General features: G+C 35.2%; 1 protein-coding gene and 1 long non-coding RNA gene across 2 annotated transcripts; one reads left to right on the top strand and one right to left on the bottom strand.

Annotated features, from left to right (window-relative positions):
- Positions 1–653: 653 nt before the first annotated feature.
- LOC106050636 (cytosolic non-specific dipeptidase-like) lies at positions 654–22,341 on the bottom strand. Its single transcript, XM_056043540.1, has 14 exons — positions 22,137–22,341; positions 14,552–14,675; positions 11,169–11,339; positions 9,636–9,716; positions 9,462–9,536; positions 9,131–9,211; positions 7,198–7,271; positions 6,897–6,971; positions 5,488–5,632; positions 4,390–4,489; positions 3,594–3,765; positions 3,087–3,172; positions 1,646–1,812; positions 654–880 (listed from the first exon to the last, which is right to left on the bottom strand). Exons 1-14 carry the CDS (start codon positions 22,151–22,153, stop codon positions 836–838), a joined length of 1,413 nt encoding a protein of 470 aa, XP_055899515.1. The 5' UTR covers positions 22,154–22,341; the 3' UTR covers positions 654–835.
- Positions 970–6,912, top strand: LOC129928632 (uncharacterized). Its single transcript, XR_008780084.1, has 3 exons — positions 970–1,093; positions 4,761–4,943; positions 6,792–6,912. It is a non-coding gene; the product is annotated as an uncharacterized LOC129928632 (long non-coding RNA).
- Positions 22,342–27,908: the final 5,567 nt, after the last annotated feature.

The raw sequence follows: 27,908 nt of genomic DNA, 5'->3' as shown, positions 1-27,908 counted from the left end.
GTTTTCAATGTTTTTGAAAGGTGAGTCACAAGTAAACATTTTTTTTTTAAAGTAAACTTTTTTTTTTCAACTCTGGAAAATAGCTGTGAAAGTTCTGGCAGTACCAAGTAAACTGATTCATTGCTGTAACCTAAAAATATTTTCATTTAATCAGAGATATCTCAGTTCCTCTGAGCTATGAATGAAATGTTTTATTTCTCAACTGTCTACAAAAACATACTTTTCAAAAAGAAAAGTCCATTTGTACAAACAGAAGAATTTAAAAGTAACATTCTTTAAAATTAAAAAAGAAAAAAAAAGATACTTGAAAGCTACATGTATAAAAAAAATTTCAACAAACAATGTAAAAACTAGGATTGTTCGTAAACAAACTTGAGTTCAAGCTTATGCATAAAAAGTTAGCCTAAGTATAAATGAAGTCCATTTTATACTCATGAGTACATTGGCTTTGTAAGTCATTATCCTCCAGATTTTTAGATCTACAAGGCCAAATTGTGACTTAATGTTTGCTATCAAATCAAATGAGTGCACATAATTAGTACACAAGTTTATAGTTGAAATAATTATACTTTTTTTTTAAATTATATGATATAAAATGATCACTTCCCTTTCTAAAAGCATAAAGACAATTCCTGCAAACATTTCTTTATTAAAATTGAAAATTTGAATTGTATTGTAAACATTTCTTTCATCAACTTCAGAATAAGAAACAAAATATAACAAGAAAAGTAAACACCTTAAAAGATATTTAGCAGTTGATTGAGTTGATTGAAAGACTGATCAGTCCCATGGGTGACTTTGTACAACATGTGCAGCAGCGTGGCAGGCGCTTGATTTATAACTGCGCCAGTTCAGTAATGTAGGCTCCAAATGTTTTCATCTGTGAAAAGTAAATCAATATAATTCAATGCCATTAGGAATATCTTTCTATGTTATACTCAATGTGTTATGCCCAATGTTACATATGATATCATTACAGGTTATACTTCTTTTAGCCAGCTTTTTGCTGCAGAGCTGTCAGCTCTTTTGCAGACTGTGCCAAAGAAAAATAGTGTGCTGTTCTCTTCAGTTGTTCAGCACTACCGTACAGGAGGTTGGTTATGTTAGGCTGTAGTGGTAGAAGGGTCTACCTAAAGTGGATTAGGAAGAGGCACTCAAAGAGGATGTGAGTTACGGTTTCATAAGGGTGGGCGCAGTGTCAAGAGTTTATTTTGTTAAGATGGTAATTTACAAGTGAAAGATTGTAGATTGGTCCAATTGCTGTAGTAACCCTGTCTATAATCTTTTTGTAATGCAGTCTTTAAATGGTCTAATATCTCTCAATTTTGTAGGATTTATTTTCCCTTTTCAATATCAATTAAAACTTACCAGTAATTAATTTTTAATTTTTTAGATTGATTTAAGTTTTCTTAGGTCCAGGGAATAATTGTGTGAAGTTTCAACTTGATCCCAGAATGGAAAGTGGGAGAGATAATGTTTGAGAAAAATGTGACATACGGACAGACAGACAGAGTGAGTTGATATAAGCTTTGTAATAAAGCTCCAATTTGTTGTGAAAATTAGACACCAAATTTAAATTGAGCTTTTTTGAAAACTCCTTAAATTGTGAATTAGAAAATCAAAACAGAATTTAGCATTCACTTACCCCTTTGATGTAGTTGGATCTGTTTAACTTTTCATTCTGGGAATGTGCTCCATCATCACAGGCCCCCATTGGAAGCAGGATGACATTTTTGCCAGTTGCCTCCTGAAATGTCAGAGTGACAGGAATGCTGCCTCCTTCACGAGTCAGATCTGGCTCAACCCCAAACACTGTTGATAGAATAGTAAAGTAAAGTTAGGTACCCCTTTCAGACCTTCCCATCTATGGGGGAAGAGGGTTGTCATGTCACCAGCACAGTAACTATCCACCTTGATTTCCCCAACCATTGTCAGGTAATTATTAGAGCTGGGTGAACTTAGGGGCTTCCTAAAAATCCTGAGGTTAAAAATCTAAGTCTTGACCAGGATTTGAACTTGGGAACACTGGTTTGGAAGCCAAGTGCTTAACCACTCAGCCACCACACTTGCTGAGAGTATGAGTATGCACAATGGTAAAAACTGATTCAATGTTAAATTTGAAAAGCTAAGTTGTTGTTTTATCCACTACTAACACATTTTGACAGCCTAAGCATATATTAAATATTCATATTTATAATTTATATTTATAAGAACTACCTAATCAAAAGCTAAATTTGTGTACAATCTAAACAATGTTATCCTAATAACAGAAAAGCCTTGAATCTGTTGTAAGACCCCATGAACCCAATATATTTTCATGTTTGTTTCCTTTCCTATGTTAAGTGTTTTATGCCTAGATGGCTATGTTCATTACAAATTGTGACTAGGACCAGTGGGTAGAAATGTAAACATTACAAAGATAGCCATAGAGTGTTGGGGAAATGGCAGAGTTGTAAAGCAGACCTGCCAAACCATTGGTCAAACTGATGCTTTATGATATCCTTACCAGACACCACTGAGTCCACCCAGCTCTAGCGAGTATTGCCTAAGTCTAGTTTATACAATTGAGACCATTCGTTATTGAATGCCTCAACACTGACCAGCGACGTCGCAACCTTTGGGCAGTGGAGACCATTAGCTTGTAGCCACGTCACAGGTCTGTATGACGTGGCGACAAGCTATTGATCACAGGTTACAATGTCGCAAGTCAGTGTTCAGCCCTTCTATGACTATTGGTCTCGGTACAACCCAGTGTTCTAAGTACAACCCAGTTGTTCATAGTCACTCTTCATTTTATGGGCTTTTATGCCACATGAAAATTTCGTCAAGTGATGGCAGATGTTAAGAAATAAGCTTTACATCACCTGACAATGGACTTCTAGTTCTTATTAAAAACCTAAGTCTCAAATAGAGCTATACATTCATCTGTCTATTTGGAGGTCTTTTAAAAGAAGTTTATATATTAAACTCATGAACTCTTATTTATCAAGTGTTATAAGACCAGCATTTAATTGATACACGTTTTTATTTGCTTGTTTCGTTATTAATATACATGTGAGATTCACTTGCTACAACATTCAACTGACCTGTTTTAATAGCTTTTCTGGCAGCCACATAGTTAGGGTCATTGATATCACTAACCCAAGGCTTGCCTCCATGTCCCATGGAAATCCTGCCAAAACAAAAGAGTCAAGTTATAAATACTTCCACCTCTAGGATTATAAACACACAAAAAAGAAAATAAATCATCTTTTTAAATTAGTATAAATTAAAAATAATTTCATTATTTAGTGGCCAGGAATTAAATTTGGATCAAAGGGACAGTATTGTAGTAAAGCTAAGGGAAAGCACTCAACAAAAGGAGGTAATAATAGACAATGTATTTAATTATGGTTATAAAATACACAATGAGACATGGACTTCAGCTATCAAGTCACAGGGAGTCTTGCCTTAAGCTCTACAAGTCCTTTTCTACCTAAACACTAGAACAGACCGCTGACACACTTCCCAGTGTCTCTCCAGGTCCTCAATATAGTTCACGTTCACTGGTAGCATGAAGGACGGCTCTGAGTTGTTAGCCTAATCAAACTTACTCCACATGGTTCGGGCTGCCTCGCTCTGCATGGACTTTATTGACGTGGGCTTTGACAAGCTCTTCAATTTTGTCTGGTGTTTGGTGGGGCACCAAACGGAGGGAGAACTTGCCAATGACTTTCCTTGGAATCACTGTTTTGGCCCCTGGCCCACTGAAAGCTCCTTCAATACCTGCACACAACCAAAAAGAAGATTCTAAATGTGTAATTTGATAATTGACAGACCTTTTCCTTTTACAAATAACAATATGTTACCAGCAGACGTCAATGACAATTTAATATGTTTTCTAATTTATTATGAATGAACTGAAATATTTCAATAAGATTTAATGAACTGAAGGTTTTCTGAAATGGTATGTAAGTTGAAAAAAATTATTACTAACTAGAAATGAAAAGTCAGAGCTAGTTGTTAAGTTTTGAATTAATTTTCTATTGAAAGTACCTTTGCTTACTATTTTAATATTTTATGTTTGTTTCTTTAAATGTATTCAAAGCTGAAACCAACCAAGAGGTTACAAAGGTAAAAAATTTGACCTAATCACTTTTCGAAAACATCTTACTTCCTAACACAGTTTACAAACTTAACTTTAGGTTCATTCCCAAGGGTATAACAGACTGAGTCTTTAAATATGGCTATAAATTATTGATTTAAACAAGTTTAATGAATAGAAAAAGTGTCATTGAAATTTTGTGTCATGATATATAACAAAAAAAAAACACATCAGCTTTATATTCAAAACTACTTTTTATCGCAGTTTCAACTTTGAAGTTTGCACTATTCCAAATATAACTTTACCATGAAGGGAGAGAGATGGGTAGCGCCATCTGGCCATTAAAACCTCGTGTTTCTTTGACTTCAGAAGTTTCTTAGCACCAATGTCTTTTTGGTAGTCTTCCTGTTTGGCAATGAAATAAGTTTTACATTCAAATCTAAGTTTTTTTCTGACTCAACAACTTAAATTGGGAGTGGAGAAAGTAGAGGTATAACTGTTTAACAGCTGAGATGGGTAGAAAACCTATCCAATATGAAGCATGGATGGTTGCCAAATGTGTGTGTGTGTGTGTGGGGGGGGGGGGGTTTGGAGAACTTTAAGGTGTATGCAGTAATAGAGGTGCCAACCCCCTAAAGATCAACTCAGGTGTCAATTTGCCCTTTCTGAATTACAGGGAAACAGCTGGCAGCAAATGGTTTTCTAAATGAGACAGCTGGTAACTCTCACCAAGATCACTGGACACACATTTGAGACGCAAAAAGAGAAGCAAAGCCAAAGATAAACACAAACAAACAAACAAAATTTTAACAGGCAGAAGCCAGACAACATCTTGGTCAGATCAGATGTGGCAAAATATGTAGGTCACAACTTTGTCTGCGTAGTCAAGTGAAATACTGCATTTACCTTTAATCTTTGAACTGTTAAGACAATGCAGTCCATAATATTAAAATTTTTGTAAGGAAGCTTGGTTTCAAGTCATTTGACCTGATCTTTGTTAATGTAACCAGATATTTACATGAAACCTGGTGTTCAAGGCCCATGACCACTGACCTTTCCACCTGATCATTGGTGATGTAACTATATATTAGAAGCTATTGTACTATTTAAGTTTTTACACAAAAGGGACATAATCCAAAAAAAAAATCACTGAAAACCAAACATTCTGTAGCTGAAATTTTATCTTTCAACTTTAAATAATGCCTAAGGTTTAGCAGACTCTTAAGACTTTCTAAAGTTTGGAAACCCACACTTACAAAAAATTAGCAGCAACCCAGACTTTCAAAAAATTAGGAACCCAGACTTTTTAAAATTTACCAGCACAGACTTCCTAAAGTTTACCAACACAAACTTCTTAAAGTTTAGTAACAAAGACTAACTAAAGTTTAGCAGACCAGACCTACATGATCAAAATCAATGGGCTCATAAGTCTGCAGTTCAGCATCAGTCAGTTCCTCTACGTCATCATAGATGCCAGGAATGAGTATTTTATGATTGACATCTGTGAGAGATGACATAATGGCGATGACATCATTCATAGCCTCATGCCTGTAAAATAAACATATTTTTAGTTTATATAAAACATTGGCCAAAAGAAAAAATTTGGATTGAATTCAAAGTCTGAGTTTAAACAAGAAAACATAAAAAATATTTTGAAAAATAAAAAAGCTTAAACAAAGTGTAATTGTACCGATGAGTTTGGATCAGTCATGTGATTAAATTTTTAATAGATCTAGACCAACAACAATAAATCTGTGCGATTAGAAATATTTTTACCAATTGTTTTGGTTTATCCCTATTTCATGCTTTTAGCTTTCTCACTACGCTATGATCCTATCTACCTATAAAATGCTTCCAAATGGCATGCATCTCAAATAGCCTCTGACAACCAGTCCAACTCCTGGCCTTCACGTGTGGCGCAGATATTGAGTCCGGCGGAACTGTTCTCACTAACAGGAGAAGGGACAAAGGCGAGTAACTGGCATCTAAACCAGTAAGCTTCGGGCAGGAGGGGCTCATTAGCCATGGCTGGCTACCCACCTAGGAGAAGGAAAATTCTGAATTCAAACCTCTGTTGCCTTGCAGCTTTACCCAATCATGGGAAAGGCTTCGGGAGTCAACCTTGAGGAAAAATCAGGAGCTGGCGACCCTAAGGCAGTTTGCAGCACCCAGTGCTACACTCTGGCAGAACCTGCGACGCCGCTGACCCCAAACTGTATCGGCACGGCCGTTCCTTTGGGTACATCAGCTGCGTGGAGAGGGGGAACTGATTTGTGGGTAACATCGTTCCGACCACAGCTAATGCCCAGGCATTCATCTCACTGAGATGATCCATAGTCGCTTTGCGACTGAAAGAGGCCATAGAATGATCCTATCACTTGCCTGGACCAGTTGGAAAGGGGTGGGGGAGAAAGAAGGGGGTATCTGGGTGATTGCTTTTTAAATGCATTTATAAAGTTTAAAAAAAAAAAGCATGCTCTAAGGAAAGCTTTGCTCTACTGTTTTGTTTTGTTTTTTTATTCTAAATAAAACTTACAATAGATTAATCAGGATTATTTCTTTTTCTTATAAAAATTTTAACACATTGTTCCTTATAAGGCCCATGATAAACATAAATAATTATCTTTTTTACTACTGTATTATAAAGATAAAACAGTTGTTTTTTTTTAGGCTGTTTTTTTTTATCAATAATCATTTCCTTTCACAGAGACAACACATCAAGCAAATTGTGGGGATCAGACTAATTAACAATGAATGAATATGGTGTGCAATACATATTTCTGAAAATGAAGTTAGACTGGTAATAACTCACACTGTGCCCCCATAGATGCCTGAGTGTAGGTCTTTGTCAGCGCAGGTCACCTCTAGGAAGAAATAACAGATGCCTCTAAAGGGTGAAGAAATAACACAAAAAATTAAGACTGGCATGATCAACATAAAACCCAATTTTTTTCACACCAATATACCCAGCTAGATTCAATACAAATTATGGCTAATTCAATTACAAACACGCACATTGATCCCTTTTTTTTTCAACAATAAAATCTTTACAATAATTGTATTATTTCTCAGTTAAACTTAGAGTTCAGAAAATAAAGTAAAAAAGCAAATACCTCAGTCCATAAGTCAAACATGGCTTGTTCTTTCCAAGCCAATAGTTGTCTGAGATGCATACATAGTCCACACCCTGAAAAACATGGTTCAATTTTTATATAGACATCCACAAACTAGACATGGTTCAATCTTATATCAATATCCACAAGGCAGACTTGTTTCAACAGTATATAAACATCCACAAGGTGGACATGTTTCAACCTTATATAATCATCCACAAGGCAGACATGTTTCAACCTTTATATCAACATCCACAAGCCAAACATGTTTCAACCCTATTAGAGATTTTCAACATGGCATAAAAAAAAAAACAAATTTTATTTTGGAGTATCTGGTGTACAGAACTAAGAACTTGTTGATTTATTTGGAGTATCTGGTGTACAGAACTAAGAACTTGTTGATTTATTTGGAGTATCTGGTGTACAGAACTAAGAACTTGTTGATTTATTTGGAGTATCTGGTGTACAGAACTAAGAACTTGTTGATTTATTTGGAGTATCTGGTGTACAGAACTAAGAACTTGTTGATTTATTTGGAGTATCTGGTGTACAGAACTAAGAACTTGTTGATTTATTTGGAGTATCTGGTGTACAGAACTAAGAACTTGTTGATTTATTTGGAGTATCTGGTGTACAGAACTAAGAACTTGTTGATTTATTTGGAGTATCTGGTGTACAGAACTAAGAACTTGTTGATTTATTTGGAGTATCTGGTGTACAGAACTAAGAACTTGTTGATTTATTTGGAGTATCTGGTGTACAGAACTAAGAACTTGTTGATTTATTTGGAGTATCTGGTGTACAGAACTAAGAACTTGTTGATTTATTTGGAGTATCTGGTGTACAGAACTAAGAACTTGTTGATTTATTTGGAGTATCTGGTGTACAGAACTAAGAACTTGTTGATTTATTTGGAGTATCTGGTGTACAGAACTAAGAACTTGTTGATTTATTTGGAGTATCTGGTGTACAGAACTAAGAACTTGTTGATTTATTTGGAGTATCTGGTGTACAGAACTAAGAACTTGTTGATTTATTTGGAGTATCTGGTGTACAGAACTAAGAACTTGTTGATTTATTTGGAGTATCTGGTGTACAGAACTAAGAACTTGTTGATTTATTTGGAGTATCTGGTAAACAGAACTAAGGACCTGTTGATAAGTTATATTTTTATTATTACAAAACTCTTTCAGACCTTGCAATCTATAAGGCAGATGATGTGAAGGTCATTGGTTTCTATGGCCAATGGTTACAGGGCAAAATGACCAACCATCTTTACTTTCCCCAGCTAAAGTCAGGTACCCATTAGAGTTGGGTGGACTCTATGTGCATCCTAAAAACCTAGAAATTCCAGATCCCAGACCTCACCAGAACTTGAACCTGAGACCACTCAGTTTAGAAGCCAAGCACTTTACAACTCAGCCATCAGTTCACTATGTATTTTAAAAATGAAATGATCATTTGTTTAGCAAGCAAGAGAGAAACACAGCCTATGGATGATTTATCCCAAGACCTGGGGGCAAAGCTCATGATGTAGTTTATGACATGACCACGTGTTTTCTTGATATTATACGAACCCTAAGATACAAACTTTCAAGTCGTCTGGGGAATGAACAGATCTCAAATTAAATTTATAATTAATTGACTGAAACATTTTTTTTTTCAATTAAAAAAAATTAAGATTTTTTTTTTAACTTCCACAGCCTTGAACTTTATACAATCAAACACATACAATCTCTACCATAGATCAACTAACATAATTTAGTTAACACCAGTATTGTGTTATCAGTTGTGATATAAACTGTATATCTAATATACTGATAAGATACTGCAAGATTCAGTCTAAATATTAACTTAGACAAGCACAATGTATAAGTTCTCTTAATCATCTGTTTTATACGTCATTTCATAATTAGGATAAGGGCCAAGTTACCTTAAGGAAATCATTTTTTCTTTTCTCGATCAAATCATCCAACCCTTCTGAGCCTGACTCTTCCATACCCTCAAAGACAAACTGTGAAAACAAATGAGATATTTTAAACACTTTTAATCAAATATCTCACCGGTCAATTAACGCAGGTCTCTAGCAAGTAAAGCATAAGTCATAGAGCCTGCAGTAAAAGAAAAATAAGTTCATTAATTTGATAAACAAAAAAAAAAAAAAAAATTTACTTTGAAATTAATTAAAAACTTACTTTGAAATTAATTAAGCACTTACTTTGAAATTAATTAAAAACTTACTTTGAAATTAATTAAAAACTTACTTTGAAATTAACTGGGATTTCTTTGCCCAGTTGTTGAAATGCTTCAATAACATTCAACCAGCCAAGCACTGGCCCCTAAAAAAAATAAACATCAATTTGGGTATATAGATCACAGGTATATTATCCGAAGACATAATGAGCTAACAAAGCATATTCATAAAAGTTTATACTGACCTTGTCATCTGTAGATCCACGGCCGTAAAGTTTTCCATCTACTTCTGTCAGTTCAAATGGCTCAGTGTCCCAGCCATCAATCTGTTGCAAAAATAATGAAAGAAATATTGATATCTTGTCAATGTTGATGTAATTTTATCAAAACATAAATTACAATTCAGACATGTCAGGGGGAGGTATGGCGAGAGTGAATGTTAGTTTGATATTTTGGTATGATAGTTATATCCCCTTGCATATGTATTCCCAGGTTGTGAATGTAAACAGTCTTGCACGTGTTATGAGCTGAATGGTTAAGTCTTCGTTGAATGTAACAGAGAGTGTGTTAAGTTAGTGAGGTCTTGTTCCCGGTCCAATTGGTTGGACGTTTACTTCCTGGACTGGTGTTTGTATTATTTCTTGAGAGTGATATAATTGTGTGCTTTATTTGATAAGAGTTTTTGGTATTCATGAAAGCTGGAGTTAGAGTTGAAGTATATTGAGTATTAATTGTTCTTATTTGTGTAACAAGTATTTGTGTAGCAAGTAATAAGCAATTGGAATTGTTCGTAATAGTAATAATCAAGCAACCTCCTAGCGAGCCACAGGAACCAAGTCAAGTCAAAGCATATAAATGAACCCCTGATAAGACAATTATTGTCAGGCAACATAAATTTCACTTATTTTTTAGCCAACCATTTATTGGATGGTTGGTTTTGTAGTATGCGGGCTGGAGTGTTGTTTGGTGGTTGTCTCGATGGTCCCAGGTTCATACCCTGTCCATTGCCATCCCCCATCGTCCCGCGGAAGTAGATTATCTAGAACTCAGAAGGATCATCCAAAACATCTAAAACATTTTACAAACACTTTACAATCATAATGCAACCAACATTTTCTTTGGTAGGTAACAAGTATTAAATAGACAACCAATTAAAGCAGTGGTGGCCCAACATTTTTTTTTTGTTATTTTAGACATACTTGTCACTGAATCGATTCCAAAGAAACTGAGGATCTGAAGTTTCATTATGAAGAAATTTCAAGGGGGCTGGATAGCACCACAGCATGGACCAGATAAGGCCTGTGGGTCTTAAGTTGCTGGATAGCACCAAAGCATGGACTAGATATGGCCTGTGGGTCTTAGGTTGCTGGATAGCACCACAGCATAGACCAGATAAGGCCTGTGGGTCTTAAGTTGCTGGATAGCCCCACAGCATGGACTAGATATGTCCTGTGGGTCTTAAGTTGCTGGATAGCCCTACAGCATGGACCAGATATGGTCTGTGACTCTTAGTTGGGTATCACTGCACTACAGTATGCTAGATTAGAGATGTCCTAAAATTAAAAAATTCCAACTTTCAACACGTTTTGAATCTACAACCCTTGATTATACAGTCAGCAACCGCTTTCATTTTTCCTTTAAATTCATAAACAAATTCCAAGAATGTTTCAACTTTTCTACTGACTGATTAAAACCAAATTAAGAAACATTTTCTTGCTTAAAAATGCTAACGTACACTATGTTAAAATGATTTATAATCTTTTTTTTTTTACACAGACCTTATCTGCCGGTTGTACGTCCAAGTGGCCATACACCAACAATGTTTTCTTGTTATGGTCATTTCCTAGCTGACCAAGGAGTACTGGAGGCAGGGGGATCTTGCTTCCATCTGGTAGGGTCTGGTCACCTAAATCTGCATATTCAACAGTCCCACCTAGTCTTTTAAGGAACTGCGTAGAAGAAAAATTTAAACATTTAGCACACAAAATTCTGAATTGTGACAAAATAATAAAAGGAATGAAACAAAACTTTAGAATGTTCCATAACAAAACAGTTTAAATGTCGACACATTTGAAGGCACAATATAAGATTTAAAAAAGGTAAAACATAAAATGAATGCTCAGTCAATGTGATGTGTAGCTTTGTAATGGGGGAGGGGGCCTCAACTTTGAATCTCAATGCAGACTAGGAATATTTTATTAAAGACTTATTTAAGCTGATAAGTGTTTGCTGAGTACCAAGAAAAAGGTAAGTTAAGTTCCCCTATCAGACAATGCAATCTATAGGGCAGATGACGTAAAGGTCATCTGTTTCTGCAGCCGAAGGTTTACAAGGGTGCCATTACAACGACAAACTGCTTTTACTTTGCCCAAAAAATGTCAGGTACCCATTAGAGATGGGAGTGAATCAGAGGTGCCCTAAAGATCCCGAAATTAAAATTCCAGTCTTCACAAGGATTTGAACCCGGCACCCTCCAGTTCAGAAACCAAGTGCCTTACCATGTAGCCACCACAACTCCACTGAGTACTTACAGGTAGAATGGAAACATTTTCACAGATACCTTCCCCTACCCTACCCCCAAATGTACACAACAGACTTAGGACCAAAGAAAAGTGAACATATAGTAGCAGCATGGAAGATGATTTTTACAAAAGCAACAATACTAGGTAACCTTCAACATAAGATTTCTCTGTAAAGCCAGCTTTTACAATACAAACTAAGCCATTTACCATGCCCTTTTTAGATGAAGCCTTTTAGGTTATGTCATATATGCACATTTATGGCGCAAATTTACATCTAACTCTCTCTTAATATACCATCGTTGACTTGACCCCATTCTTTCAGACTAAAAACATTAGTTGCTTTGTTTGCTTTCCTCCCAAAATGTTTTTAATTGCTTGTAATTTAATCTAGAGTAGTTTCCCTTTAGAATCATACAGATTTTTTCATTTTAAATGAGTTTTTACAAAAAATTGATGTTTTTCTATATAAATTTTCTGCATAGTAATGGCATAGGATAGTGATCTCAAGACAACTAATTTATAAGTTTTATAACTGTTATACATTATACATTAAGTCTTATGAAAATATGAATACCTATAATAAAAAATACATTTATTTCAATTTGTATTCTTCTTCTTCTTCTTCTAGCCAGCTTTATTGCTGCTGAGCTGTGAGCTCTTTTGCAGACTGTGCCAAGGAAAAAAAGTGTGCTGTTTTCTTCAGTTGCTCAGCACTGCCGTACAGGGTGTTGGTTATGTTGGGCTGTAGTGGAAGTAGGGTCTGCCTAAGGTGGATTAGGGAGGGGCATTCAAAGAGGATATGGTTTACGGTTTCAGAGGGGTGGGTGCAGTGTCTGCAAAGGGGTAGTTGTGTGGAGTTTATTTTGTTCAGGTGGTAATTTAATAGTGGTGTGTGTCCTGTTCTTAGTTGGAAGATTGTAGATTGTTCTTTGCGGGGGAGGAAGTTAATATTGTCCAGTTTGTTAGGCGTAGTCATTTCTCTGTACATGGCTCTGCCTGTGTTTCCTGATGCCCATTGGTTGAGCCACTCCTCTTTGTGATTGTTGACTAACATTGACCTTAGGGTGAGGTAGTTAACAGGTCTATCTGGTTGTTCCATAGTTGAACCTGCCTTTGATAGCTTATCTGCCTTTTCATTTCCCATGATGCCAATGTGTCCAGGGATCCACTGTAGTGTAATATTGATATTTAAATTGATATCATCTGGTGGATTATCACACTGAGTGTTGTCAACTCTCTTGGGCTGTTTGAGGTGCTGCTGTTAAGTGCTTCCAGAGTAGATTGGGAGTCTGTAAAGACAACAATATCTGATGGTGGTTGCACTCCTTCATATAATTTGTTTTCTACTGTCTGGAGTGCTATGGTAATTGCCTCAATTTCGGCTTGGAAGTTTGAGCAGTAATCACCACAGGGTGCGCTTATCTCAAAGTGTTTATTTTTAGGGAAGACCAGGAAGGCACCAAGACCAGCATTGATGGTAGCTTTGAAAGCCGATCCGTCTGTATAAATATGGATAGCTGTTTTTGGATAGCTTTCGATTGTTTCAAGCGTGCCTACTTTGAGCTCCAGTGGATTTGATTCTTTTGTTAAGGTGTTATTTAGTAAATGTGTTTTGATGGTTGGTTGTTTGTAGTTTAGTCCGGGTGTAATGTTTGAAAACCTGGTAATTTTTTCTCTGTTATTGGGTAGGTGGTGTTTTAGGGCTAGTTCGTCAGTAAGTTGGATCAGAGTCCTTTGCTTTTTTTGGTTGTTTTTCCTATTTCTCTGTGTTAGTAATTTATTTGGATGATCGTCCTCCAACCTTCTGTATCTCTCAATAGCTTCTAATGCTGCTCTGTTGCGCCTTAACTTAAGAGGTTCAATATTGGAGTCTATTTCACAGGCTGCTGTGGGAGTAGTTCTCATACCTCCACTAATTAACCGCAAGGCTTGGTTTTGGATTGTATCTAATGATGATTGATAGGTTTTGTTGGCAGCTACTTGTATGGAGAGACAGTTATCCATTACAGATCTGACATATCCAGTGTATAACTGTCTTAAGGTTTTCTTTTCAGCTCCCCAGGATGTTCCTGCTAGGTGTTTTATTATGTTTAATCTTTGTGATGCCTTTTCTTTTAAATCTGCCATAAAGTGTTTTAGAGACAGTCTTTGGTCTAGTTTTACACCAAGATATGTTGGATTTTCTTCTTTATTTATTGGCTGAGAGTCTATTTTTAGGATGTAGTTTCTTTTTGCTGTTTTGTTGCTGTGGCTAAAGATTGAATAAACTGACTTCAATTTGTATAAAAAAATCTAGTTCTAAAGCCACCTGTAGACAGTAGGTAAGTTTGTGTTGTTTTTTTATTCCATTATCAAAAATAAAATTTCATTTTGGTTTTATATTATAAACATCACTTTGTCTTATATAAAAAGGTCATGCAGTCCCCTTTAATTCTTACCAAATAAAACATTTTCTAATAACAAAAAAAAAACAAAGGTAGTGAAATACAAATGAACAAAATGGATAATTCCGTTGGAATGGGGGAAATAATTACGGAGAGAAAGAGTTAAATTACAATATAGTCACACACAAAAAAAAATAATTTCATAAATAAAGTTGATTGGGGTGGGGGGAGGGGGCTGTAAATTTTTTTTTTTACCTCTCCAGCCCATTCCACCATGCGTTTGATTTCTGGCCTTTTCTCTGGTATGGCGGAGACACTCTGTATAGCCACTGCTTCACGAAGTCTGTCAACATAAACTTCTGCCTTGCTGTCAATGTGTCTGCGGAGATTACAAATGTAACAAAGTAATGAGAATCAGACTTGTGTACACGTTTGAGGTATTCCTTCAAAAATGTTCTGCAGGATGGAAGAGAATGAGCACTTATGTGTCCGAATTTAGAAATATCAATTCCGAAGCACATACCACACAACTAGGCAGCCAAAGAGAAAGAAATGTTGTCAGTCAAAAAACTACATTTATAATGAAATTTAATTCGCCTTACCCCCAGCATAGCTTTTTCAAAGATACAAGTCACTTCTAGCAGTAATTAGTGCACATTATATGAATACATGTTACATATTAATTTAATTAAGCTGAATTTAAAATACCAGCCTCCACTAACATCTAAGCTAAATATCTTTGGCTCTGCAGATGTGTAAAAGTTTTCTCTCCCCTCATGTTGTACTAGATTTCACTTTTGTTCAACTTAAAACAACTCTTGCTGGTTTTACATTTTTCCATACTATGATTTATGACCCAATCTTTATATATATACAATTGTATTCACAGTAATTAATTACATTTTGTCATCATTATCTAATTGCTTTTAGTTGGCTCAAGTTCCTCGAAAAAAAAAAAAAAAAAGAAGATGATTCAACATTTCCTGCAACTCTGATGGGGCCATAACCCAGTTTTATTGACTAAAAATACTTGAGACTGGTTCACATACAATTATTTTATTTTTGAACAACCCAGATCTGAGGACTAGGAATTCTAAAGACCAGTTCATATACCAGCATTTTATTTCTCAAGGATATAAATCTTATCATGATAATGACATCAAACACACACAAAAACTAAGGTCTCATTTAAGAGGCAAGCTTATTTACTTTGTATGCCTAGGCATGAAAGTATCAAGTAACTGCCTAGATAATGTTATCATTGTGCATCTAATTTGTTAGCCATGTGTATATTGAGAACTTTTGTAGATGTTTAACAAATGACAACACTGACAGGGAAATGTGCACAATGCTACCTTGCTGTAGTTTTAATAATGTTTTCCTTTTGTAATTTTTCTTCTTGTACTCTTGCTTTACAAACCCCATTGTCATGATGGCTAATATCCCAAGGATATACCTAGGCTTGTTAAAAAAGTTTGTATTGCATGGTTAGATACTAAAATATAGGAGATTTAAAAAAATATTTTATCAATTGCCATTCTCTTACATTGGTGTTTCAGAGGCGAGGTGACTGAGTGGTAAATAGCTGCTGGACCAGAGTCCCGGGTTCAAATCCTGGTGAAGACCGGAATTTTTAATTTTGGGATCTTTGGGCGCTACTGAGTCCACCCAGCTCTAATGGGTACCTGACATTAGTTGGGGAAAGTAAAAGCGGTTGGGCATTGTGCTAGCAACATGACACCCTCGTTAACCGTTGGCCACAGAAACAGACAACCTTTACATCATCCTCCCTATTGATCACAAGGTCTGAAAGGGGGACTTTTTACAATGGTGTTTACACAGATTAATAAATGGAAAATTCCAAATGAAATCTAATGAAACAGTATAGGTTATTGTCATTTGTATATGTACAATTTGGCATTGCTAATTATTTCCTCACGGTTGTTATGTTACTGTTATATTTATTCAAAGTTCTGTGTCAGCTCACATGCTAAATGGAGAGTCTTCACAGGGATATGATATTTCTTTGTGACAAGCATTAAACTATAAATCATCACCACAACCATGATAACATTTTACTCAAAAATAAAATGAGGTCAGTAAACCAAAGCAGAAATATGTTTCTTAACAAGCAACTGAATTATGGTAAGTCTCAGATCAAAAAGTAGCAGCTTTTGCTAACAAATCTCCAATGGTACGAAGACGAATCATTATAGCAGGCCTGCGCACTGACCTGCAACATTGCAAACTGGGCAGTTTAGACCAACACAGGCATGAATACAGGTTGCAAAATAGCGGGTCAGTGCCCAGGCCTTCTAATACAATTGGTCTCAGTTGCACACACCAAATTTAGGAACATACAGGTTTAGGAACATACAGGTTTAGGAACATACAGGTTTAGGAACATACAGGTTTCATCATAAAAAAAATTTTTCTTTCAATTTTGCATGAATAGAAAAATCTGAAGTGAAGAAAAAAAACTCATTTTAAACTTCTGGCTGCATGTTGCTACACTAAGGCCCCTCTTTATCTGATAAGTTAACAACCTTGACCCCTTATGTCCTTCAAATGCTTGACAGCAAATATCGACTTCCTATAAAAAGTAACCTTTGTTGTGTTAGTCTTTGGAAGGGGAACAAGAAGCTTTGTGGATCATTAGCTCCTCAGATTTTGCCCACATATTGCTCAAGCATTAATAATGTCTACCTTTTGTAATTTTTCTTGTACTCACTGTACAAAACAGAATTCTTGTGATATTTACTTTCCCAAGTACATATCTTCAAGGTCTGATAAAATTTTAATTATTTTAGCCATCTTAGCAGTGAAATGGTTGTATGTTATCAGTTGGATAAATCGTTAAATGATTTACGAGTTCAAAGTCCTTAAATACCTTCCTATATGAGGATCAATCTGGTTATTTGATGACTGATGGACGCATAAAGCCTGAAGCCAACGTATATTTATATAAAAATAAATTAGTAGATAATAGCTGGACACAGAAAGCCCATAGGTCCACCCTTATCATCTTATCTTAATCTTCTACTTGTTGTGCACTTTGACCCCTGCTTTAATGTTCTAGCAGTATAAACCTGAACTCATTCTGAATTGAAATATTAATTACAAAATTATTTGATGATGCATTTGCAGAACTAAAAAAAAAAATGTTTATTCCTATGCAAAGTTTTACTGTGAAATTTCATAGTAGTATTTTAATCTCCCAATCATAAAATTACATTTTTTTAAGATTGTGAACATAGTCTGTTATGCCAATTTAAAATGTTCTAGTTTCCTAAGAATTAAAAAAAAATATATAAAATCTTTTGATGCATCTTAGTGTAAAGATTTACAATATTGTATTTAAATTTCTGGATCAATTATAGATATCTACTATATTATCATTTTATATGCAAGAATACAATTTAAAAAATCTAGATCTAGTATCATTATCATCTACTCAGACTGAAGTCTATCTTATCCTATCTTATATAATACAGATGTTACTTTTCAAAAAAAGAAGAAGATTACGTCCTACACGTCACGTGTCTATTACCTATTCAAGATCTTATCTTCTAAATTACACAAGTTAATTCAAATGAGAAGATAATTAAGCCTTACGCATATACCGGTCAATCTAGTCATGCATGTTAATCAGTGACTGTGACTTAAAATCTGCCCAGTCATTAATTTTCCTGGCTGATTCAGATAACCCTTCCATACTCTAATAACACCAGGGAAGAAGGAGCACTTAAGGAATGGAATATGGAACATGGAATAAAAAAATTTGCTTTTGTCTTTGTGTTTTGCTGAGTATTTCATTAGATTTTGTTTTTCTATTTTTAAATTATGGTTCAGTTATGTATTATCACTATTTTACTTTTTAGTCTTCTGTCATGAAGTGTCTCTAAATTTAGTGGTCTTACTAATTGTGTTACTTTAATCCAGTGATGCCCAAAGTATGGCCTTTGGGCCAGATTCGGCCAGCCCTAACATTGGACCACAATGTAGAAAACCACACAAAAAAGGTTGAAAAAATGTATGTCCTTGTGCTAGAAATGTCATTCTTTCTTCCATGGATTTCATTCTTTGCTATTTGTATATTCAATTTTTTTTTTTCTTGTAAGAACAAAATGTTAATGTTATAATTTTTAGGCGACGTGAATCTTCTATTATTTTTAATTCTTTAAAATGTCTGCTGCTGTCTTGAGCTAGCTGTTTCCTAGACATCTTGTGTGTGCAACCCAGGGCATCATTTCTGCATTATTTTAGATCATCTTTTGGTATCAAAGCAAGTGGTACTGTACCATTTAATATGTGTGTGTGTTAGTGAAAACAAAAAGTAGACTGAAACTTTGAAGAATAGTGGAAAAGTATACTTGGATGTCACAGCGGACTTCTTGCAACAAAAGTTATCAGAAAAGTTCTTTTTTTTTTCATTGATAAGGCCAGCGACATGAGTGTGAGAAATTAAAATGGCCTGCAGGCCAATCTAGGTTGGGTATCACTGCTCTAATCAAATATGAATATTTTTCGTTACAAGTTTCACTGTCTTTTTTTTTTTTAGTTGAGGGGACCTAGATCTAGGGTCTCTGTGACATTTTACACCTCGAGACATGACCTTTTGCCTTTGCAATTTCTCTTGTGACTAAAGACTGTAGAATGACTGACCTCTCCATTGCTTTAAAAAACCTAGGTGCAAAATTACTAATGATGGGCTGGCCACATTTGCCTCTCTTCCATGCTGACCAGATCCTAGTAAAGGGAGAACACCATCGCAATTTGGGGTCAGAAGGATGCAGGAGTTTACCAGAGCACAGAGGTCTTACCACTGTTCCCCTGCCTACACCTAGCTGCAAAACCAGCTTTTCTGTTAGGGTTTACTCCCTTAGTCTAGACTCTAAATCTAAATGTCTATAAAGGTCTATATCTTTGATCAAGTATATCATTGTATGCATAATAAATAAAATGAATATATTATAGATCAAGAATCAAGTCTTATAGTGCCACTAGCCGGATATTGCCAGCAGCCTGTGGGCGTTAGTTTGTGTATTACTAGTCTAGTGGAGTGGATTTAGATATAGGCCTATGTCAAACTTAGCTAATGTTATTTGCAAAAACTATCTTTGTAAAGTGTAGTTCTTAAAGTTAGATCTAGATTCTTTTGATCTTGTCTCATATAAACATGGCTGCATAACCTAGACCCATGAAATAGAAATACTTATACTTTCATCGAGTTGAGCAACTTTTTTTTTTCTTTTGAGGGTCTTAAGCTTGTTTTAGGGCTACTTTGCATATGTTACTGTTCCAGTTAAAACCCAAGGAACATTTATAAATGCCAAGTTTTATTAATATTGGTCAAACGGTTTTGATTCTTATCTTATATAATACAGACATTACTTCATAAACGCTAAGGACATAGGCCTACATACGTACGCCTTACTATATGCTTTATAAGTTTATATTATAGATTAGAGCATGGAATGGGTTGCCTGAAACAGACAGGAAAACCAACGGCTTAGGCTGACTTAGCAGAGTTTAAGATCCAATTTAACTTAATTTAAGTCATTGACTTTAGACATTTACATTGAATTTGAATGATTGATTAACATTCATGACTTATTACATTATATATAATTTATTAATTATAATATAATTTAAGTGTAGTTATTCAAACTTATTGATTATTGACTAGTGACTCTATTACGCAAGTTTTGTCTATTATTAATTATTATAGTTTATATAGAGTCTAAGTACCTGGATGACCGATCCTAGCTCGGTTAAATAATTTCCTAAGTCATTTTGGGAATATTTTTGTAATTACGAAAATGAACGATCATATAAATACTACTAATCTGAAGAGTTACATTTAGTGTTCTGTTAGTTCTAAATGTAATTATACATGGCGATTAAATATAAAGTCCCTTAAGTCCTTTTATAGTCTAGACAAACCACAGCTCACATTCGTCTTATAGTTTTACAATCCATTTTTTGTGTAAAACTATTGTAGGTCTACTATTACTGGCTTAGAAGAAAGTCTTTGCAGTGTAACTTCTTAGATGGTTGCGTTCAAATATTTCATTATGGAATTAGTTTACATTCATTATGTCTTTAGTACGAAACATCAAGTGACGCAAATCTCTACGTTATAGGGTAAAACAGGCACTTTGTGACAAAGTAAAATGGGGCATTTTTTCTTAATAGACTTAAATCATTGCATTAGTTTTCTAAAGAAACGTTTCCATGGGACACCTCTGTTACGCCAAACAATATGCTCGTTACCCATACGGGATACGTGCCCTGCCCAGCCTGACTGTCGGACTATAAGAAGTTCATACCATCCATCCATCCCAGTGGTGCTACAGCCCGTGGAGGGATATGGCCTGCTTATACACATCCCTCCATTCAGATCTCAACTGGGCCTTCCATCTCCAAGCCCTAACCCCAAGCTTTTTACCGAGGTGTATAGTTAAATAAAAAGAGGTTGCAGCGTACGCAAACTCGTTGGCCGCTGGCTAGATATCATGTTCAGTGTGAGCACGTAAGGCGTAGAGAAGCTTTGTTATGACCATTTCCTTTGTTTTGGTACGGGACAGTAGACACAAAGCACGAACTTATGGTAATAATTTAACAGCAAAAAAATAATAATACGGCTTGTCTTCGATTCCTAAGATTAATGAGGATTGCAGTATTTCCCGTGGCTACGCAGCCCCTGCTGTGACCTACAAATTTTGCCACATCCAGGGCAAGCATAACCATTGTCAAACAGTGGTCGATTAAGATTTTCTTTTCGCGTCTGCCTCTGTTCTCGGCAGCAGATTTTCTTTGGTCTCAAATGTGTATCCGGGGCTTTGAATAGAGGTTACGCTGGACAGAGCGGTATCCTGTATGGAAGACGAATCTCAGACGAACGCATGCCAAAGGCAGTCTTTTTTTGGTGAGCTAAAAAAGTGGACGACGTAAAACCGAAACGCTTAAAAGACCAGCTTATGGCGCAAACTTGCTTTAGCTGAAATAGAACAGCTGAAGGTCACCAGCAAAATAAACAACAAAGTACAAGGTATCTACACCGCTCTAGGCAATTCAAGTGTTATCAATTTATAAAGCCTTCAAAACACAATAACTAATCGTACATTGGCACATTTAATTTCATTACTTCTCTTTCATAGTTCTATAATAAATCAATCTACAGTAAGATGGTGTGCAAATGTTTAATTAGGTCTATTGATCCTTGAGAACTCGTTCTTGTTTGCAAAGAAATATTTTAGTGTACTGCGCTAAGCCTAGTGACGTAGGCAGCGTTTTTCCCGTTCACGTCATGGAAAATTTTCATTCATAAAACATTCTAGCCAAAATTAATTTTTCGATAATGAGGCATTTTCAAACCGATATAACTGTCGACCTCGAGTTTTCCCGATGTGGCCAATGAGTTGAGAATTTTTTTCTCACTATTATGCACATACCGTGAACTTTTAAAGAAAATCGTTAGAGCCGTTTTCAAAATAAAATTTATATATATATAAATATATATACATACATACATACATACATACAAGAATTGCTCGCTTAAGACTTAAGAGTATAGGATATCTAGTAAGTTTAGTAACTTAAGTCTTAAGTCAAGTTAATTAAGTAACTAATAACTAATTCTAAGTCTCTAAAGTAAAGTACGACTACTAGATGAGTAGATCTACTCTAGATCTAAATCAAAGTAAGTTTAACTTTGTAAGTTACTAAAACTTAGACTAAGTAAAGTCTAAGTTAAATTTTAACTTTGAGTTAAAGTCATATGATAAAGTTTAAATTTATTTAAACCGTAATTTAAAGTAGCACCAAATTTACTTACGCAAATAAAGACTCCATAGTAACAACTTAATCTAGGCTCGGATGGTAGATTTAGAATCCTATGTAGATCTATATCAATTCTAAATTAGATCTAGACTAGAGTCCACTAGGCTACAGTTACAGTAGAAGACTATGCGTTTGTATGATCAAAATCTAGTTTTATATCCAGTTGTAAGCCGAGGCAACTGAGGCCAACAATGCTACGTAAGTCTGTCACGTGAGTTCTATTTTAGGCACTTTTATATGAACATTTTCTAAGAAAAGAAAAGTTTAATAATATTTTGGCTTTTTAATATTGACATGTAGCTTATTTTTATCAAATTTTCAATTTCAAATTCTTTCTGAGAACATTTTCTTCAAAACTCTGACCTGAAGGGGCCTCGAATAACTGAAAAGATAAATCTTCAAGCCTTAAAAAAGAAAATAGATCTAGAATAATGTGCAGAAACCAGTAAAGTAAAGTAAAGGTCGTTGTCATAAACAAAACTCTGGAATCCCAATATTAATGAATTAAAAACAAAAACATCAAAGTTTCATTGTTTATGAAGTCTTAACAAATAAGACAACAACTAGAATGCTATTAAATATTGGTTAGACCGATATTAGAATATGCATTCGCAGCATTCTCTGTTTGGGAGCCTTCAACTCAAGAGAACATATAAAGACAATATAAAAGATACTACAAGAAAGACAAAGTTTTTCGAGCCTCGGTCGGCGCATGCCCTTATTTTCGTAGCATTTTAATTCACTACTTTCTCTCTTAAAAACTTTGTCCCTGGTGCTGTTATTCATTTATGTTTAATATATGTATGTATCATTTGTTTCAGCACCTAGCTTCAACTCTATGTTTACATTTAAGAAAGACAAAGATATAATAAGGCTTGTTTTCGAGTCCGAAGATATAAAACCTGTGTAGAAACGAAAGTTGCCACTTTTAACGAAAACGTATAACAGATGGACGCATATTTGACTTGATTTGAAGTTACACGCTCAGGCTAAATAAGAAAGGACCAAAAAAAAATCAGTGAGGAACTAGCATGTACATACTGTTGTAGACTTTGGCACTGTAGTGCAATTTTTCAAGAAAAGATCTAGAACAGGTGAAGGGGGTTTTGATGAAAATGTACAATTAAACAGATGATGGATATAGAGATATATAGAGATAGCTCCATATAAAGCTAAGCCATCTTATCTTATATTATAAAATACAAACGTTACTTCAACAAAGGTCAATCTAGTCATGCAGCCAAAGAGAAACCAGCCGTTCTATAAATTTGTAGAAGACCTAACAAGATAGTTCATGCGCTTGGTAAAGAAATTGTCTAATAATGGGAAGACTTTTGGGAGATTTTCACATCATGCAACCCTCAATTAGCGGCTTTCCTTGACGAGAGAAACCCGAAAGATGTGCCAAAGCTTGTAAAGCTGTGCCAACAGTATATTACAGCACATTTTTTTTTGTTACAAGCTGGCGCGGAAACATCAAGTAATTTTATTGCATTTTTTTTGGCAGAGCCTTCGGCATTTTTTTTTTCTTTTTTTACAATTCCTCAATTGAGCTTTCAAAATATTCGTCGGGTTAAAAAACAAATGAGCATCAACAAGATTACAAAGATAGTTTGTGTGGAAACACAAACTCAGAATCGGCCCCCGAAGTGGTCCACTCAGGCAGGTTTCAATATTTTCAGCATGAATATCAGAATCTATGAACTGCAAACTATCAACAACCACAGCCCTAAGCTATTTCCGCCTACAGAACAACAAAAAAAGAAGAGACGTGTTCGTAATGAAAGTGTTGCCAACCGATACTATTGTAATCAGGGCCGGACAATAGGGGAAGGTAGCCGGGCCTACTCACCAGGGAACCCACAAGAAAGGGGCGCCCACAATAGAGAAAAATTATCTTTTTGTTGTTGTTTTTTTTTTACTATTTTCACAGTTTTTACCGGCAACACTGTCGAGGTTAAAAAGAGTCCGTTTATAGTGTGCTCGTTGTACACCAAAGTAGCTCCGGATTTAGGCTACTAAAGTGCGTAAACCCTAAAAATTTATTTCTTTTAGTTGTTACTAAAATAGGAATATTAAATATTTTTATTTTTTTTAAGCGAAGAAAATTAAATTTAATAAAATTTATGAGTACCCTCTGTTATAATTTAATTATATGTATAAGTACTCTCTTGTATAATATGGCGCGTGGTGTAGATATAAGTATTTGTATTAAAAGCTATGTGTTGTTTTTTTATTAAAGCTTTAGAAAAAGTTTAGGGGCCTACACAAAAAAATCTGCCCCTGGGCCTCCACAGGCCTAAAAATCTGGCTCCGATTTTAATGTAAGGCCGACGGACGACATGATATACCACAAGATACAGAATTTAGGCCTATTAATTAATGTTTTCATTATTATAATAGGCCTATATATATGTATTCAACGGGCATATAGTTCAATGTAAACCTGGCCTAACTGAAGTTATTGAATGATTATCTAATGGAGGTTTTGTAAAGGGCCAATATATCAATTAGGCCCTAAATGAAGATACGTTTCCCTTTTAATATAATGGACTATATTGTATGTGATAGCCTACTACTGCTTGCGTGTAGAATATGAAACACTACTTGTTAATGGTTGTTTTAATTTATGTGTTTAACTTGTTTACAAACTAAATGCATTTTTTTTCATTTTTAAAACAATAGTAAACATTATAGTTAAAATAAAACATCTTGTATAACCAGTGGCGTAGCAATAAGGTAGCCTACCGGTGGGCCCGGGTTTGAGAATATAATATCTTATTGGGCCCCCTATTTCCAATAAGACAAATTTAGTGTCTGACAAAAAATATCGATTAGATCTATCTCTAGATCTAGTCTGTATTCATCGATACATTTTCAAGGCATAAAAGTATTACGTTTCATTCAGGTATGACTCCGTTCAGAAATAATGTATTAACTCTTTCTATCCTAACTGACGATACCAGCGCTGATTCCACCAGATTGTGGTAAATAATTACGGAGAGAAAGAGTTAAGACTCAATGTTTGCACAAGTTCTGATGACAAAAAAAATGTTTCAAATTAACAAACAAATGTTTATTAGTTCTTTTTTCCCATTATACACATTTACATCCAGAAAATACTCCTATTAGTCAAACTATTAAATATTAATAAAAACTATATAATTCTAGTTTTAAACCAAAGAAACGAAACGCATAAGCGCAACAAAGCGCATTAAATTTTTGCTTTTAGAAAAGAAAAAAAAAAGTAGACTGGCATCAGCAGAACTTTGAAAGATTTCAAATTTCATGATATCAGATTTTCAATATCTTTTCTAGTTTTTTTGCGATCTAAAAGAGACGGACAGAAGGACGGACAGAAAGATCAAACAAAACGAATAGCGGCTATTCCCCTATCGGGTTCCGTTAAAAAAAATCCTGGGTGAACATGGATCTCGAAAAGGGCCCTAACGATTTTATTTAAATATTGACAGTTTATGTATATCTGTTGGAAATATTATTAGCCTACTAGCTAATTGGCCACACAGGGAAAACTCTGGTCTCTATATCTTAACCAGAGGCGTTGTGTTAATATTAGAAGATATTACGTCATTGTTTGTTGTTTATGTTTTATGCAAAAGCAAAGAATCGGACGGAAATAAAAGTTAGTTATATATGTCTACCTTGATAAAGACAGTCTCGTTATTATCATTATTAAATAGTAACGTCTACAGTAATTTATTATTAATCTGTGACAACAGAACATGGTGTCAGATTTGGTTTCAGATCTTGTGTCAGATCTGGTGTTAGATTAGGTGTCAAATCTAGTGTCACATTGCTTTAAAGTGCTGGTAACAGGTAGATTTAGATCTATAGTGGTTTCTAAATTGCTAAAAGTACATTTTATTTGTGGTGTCGTTAGTTCATGTTGTTAGATCTAGATCTAGACATAGAATCTAGAATCTGTACGAATAATGGAATTATTCGATCCTCCTAAACCGTTGTCACTAGACGGTAATCTATCTGAAAGATGGAAAAAATGGAGACAAAGTTTTGAACTGTTTATGGTCGCCACTGAAAAAAATACGAAGCCCGAGCCAGTGAAGAAAGCTTTATTGTTACACCTGATTGGTGAACCCGCTCGAGACATCTACAATACTTTTCAAGTATGTGAAGATGAGACTGTAGACAAACTCATTGAAAGGTTTCAGAATTATTTTTTGCCTAAGTCCAACACTGTGTATGACAGATTTAAATTCTTTTCAAGAAAGCAGAAAGACGTAGAAACGTTTGAACAGTATTATACTGAGTTAAAGAATTTGGCAAAAGAATGCAAGTTTGACAACCTTCGAGATGAACTCATCAGAGATCGATTGGTATGTGGCATACAGTCGGATCGAGTGAGAGAGAGACTTCTGAGAGATGTAGACTTAACTTTAGAGAAAGCAGCAAGCATAATTCGTGCTGACGAGCATACACAGAACCAAATGATAGATATGAAAGGACTACATGTGGATGCTGCTAATAAATTAAAGAAGACAGAAGATAGAAAGCCAGTCAAAACCTCACAGGGAAAAATGGCAAAGAATCATGTAACAAGTTTCATTAGAGATTGCAGATCTTGTGGTGGATCTCATGGAAAATACAATTGCCCAGCATTTGGACAGACATGCCGAAAATGTAAAAAGAGACATCATTTCGCTGTAAAATGTCGTTCGAAACACTTCAAAGCTGTGAAGGAAAAATTGCTACCTCATGCTGTACCAGACACACCATGGAAAAAGGTTGCGACAGATTTGTTTGAATGGCGAAACAATGACTATTTGCTAGTTGTGGACTATTTCTCAAAATATCCTGAAATAAAACGACTAGAGAACAAAACAGCAGAATGTGTTATCAGGGCAATGAAAGGTATTTTTGCTAGACATGGCATACCAGAAGAAATAGTGAGCGACAATATGCCATTCAATAGCTATCAATATAGAGAGTTTGCTTCTGAATGGGGTTTCAAGATAACAACATCAAGTCCCAGATACCCTCAATCAAATGGACAAAGTGAGGTGTATGTTGGTATCGTAAAGCAGATATTCAACAAAGCATACAAAAGTGGGAAAGATCCATATCTCGCTATGCTCGAGTATAGAAATACTCCGATAAGCGGACTGCTTTATTCGCCATCACAACTGCTGATGAGTAGAAGACTCAGGGACATCATTCCAACTGATCCCAAACTATTGAAACCATCTGTAGCTGAAAATGCAGAGACATTACTCAACGAACGACAGAGGAAAAGCAAAGTGAGGTACGATGCAAAAGCAAGGTTACCTAAAGACTACTCTGTCGGGGAGAAGGTGAGAGTTCGTCTAGGACAAACATGGCAGAAAGCAGTCGTCATTAAGAAACATCCATCACCCAGATCTTACATCATAAAGACAAATGATGGGAAAACATACAGACGAAATCAACGGTTTTTAAACAAGAGCTACGAAGAAGACATCTCTGGGTACTATGACACCGACGAAGACAATGAACAGCAAACTGTTAGAACAAAAGAAACAGACAATTATAAACCAACATTTAGAGAACTTGCTGTGCCGGTCAAGACAACCAGAAGTGGTCGAGTTGTCAAAATTCCTTGTAAATATAAGTATTAAGAACTTTAAAAGGAAGGATGTGATGATAGCTTCAAAAGGAAGGATGTGTTAATATTAGAAGATATTACGTCATTGTTTGTTGTTTATGTTTTATGCAAAAGCAAAGAATCGGACGGAAATAAAAGTTAGTTATA

The sequence above is a fragment of the Biomphalaria glabrata genome, chromosome 10 (genome assembly GCF_947242115.1).
Source record: "Biomphalaria glabrata chromosome 10, xgBioGlab47.1, whole genome shotgun sequence".
NCBI lineage: Eukaryota > Metazoa > Mollusca > Gastropoda > Planorbidae > Biomphalaria > Biomphalaria glabrata.
This window is presented reverse-complemented; position numbering and strand designations above follow the sequence as displayed.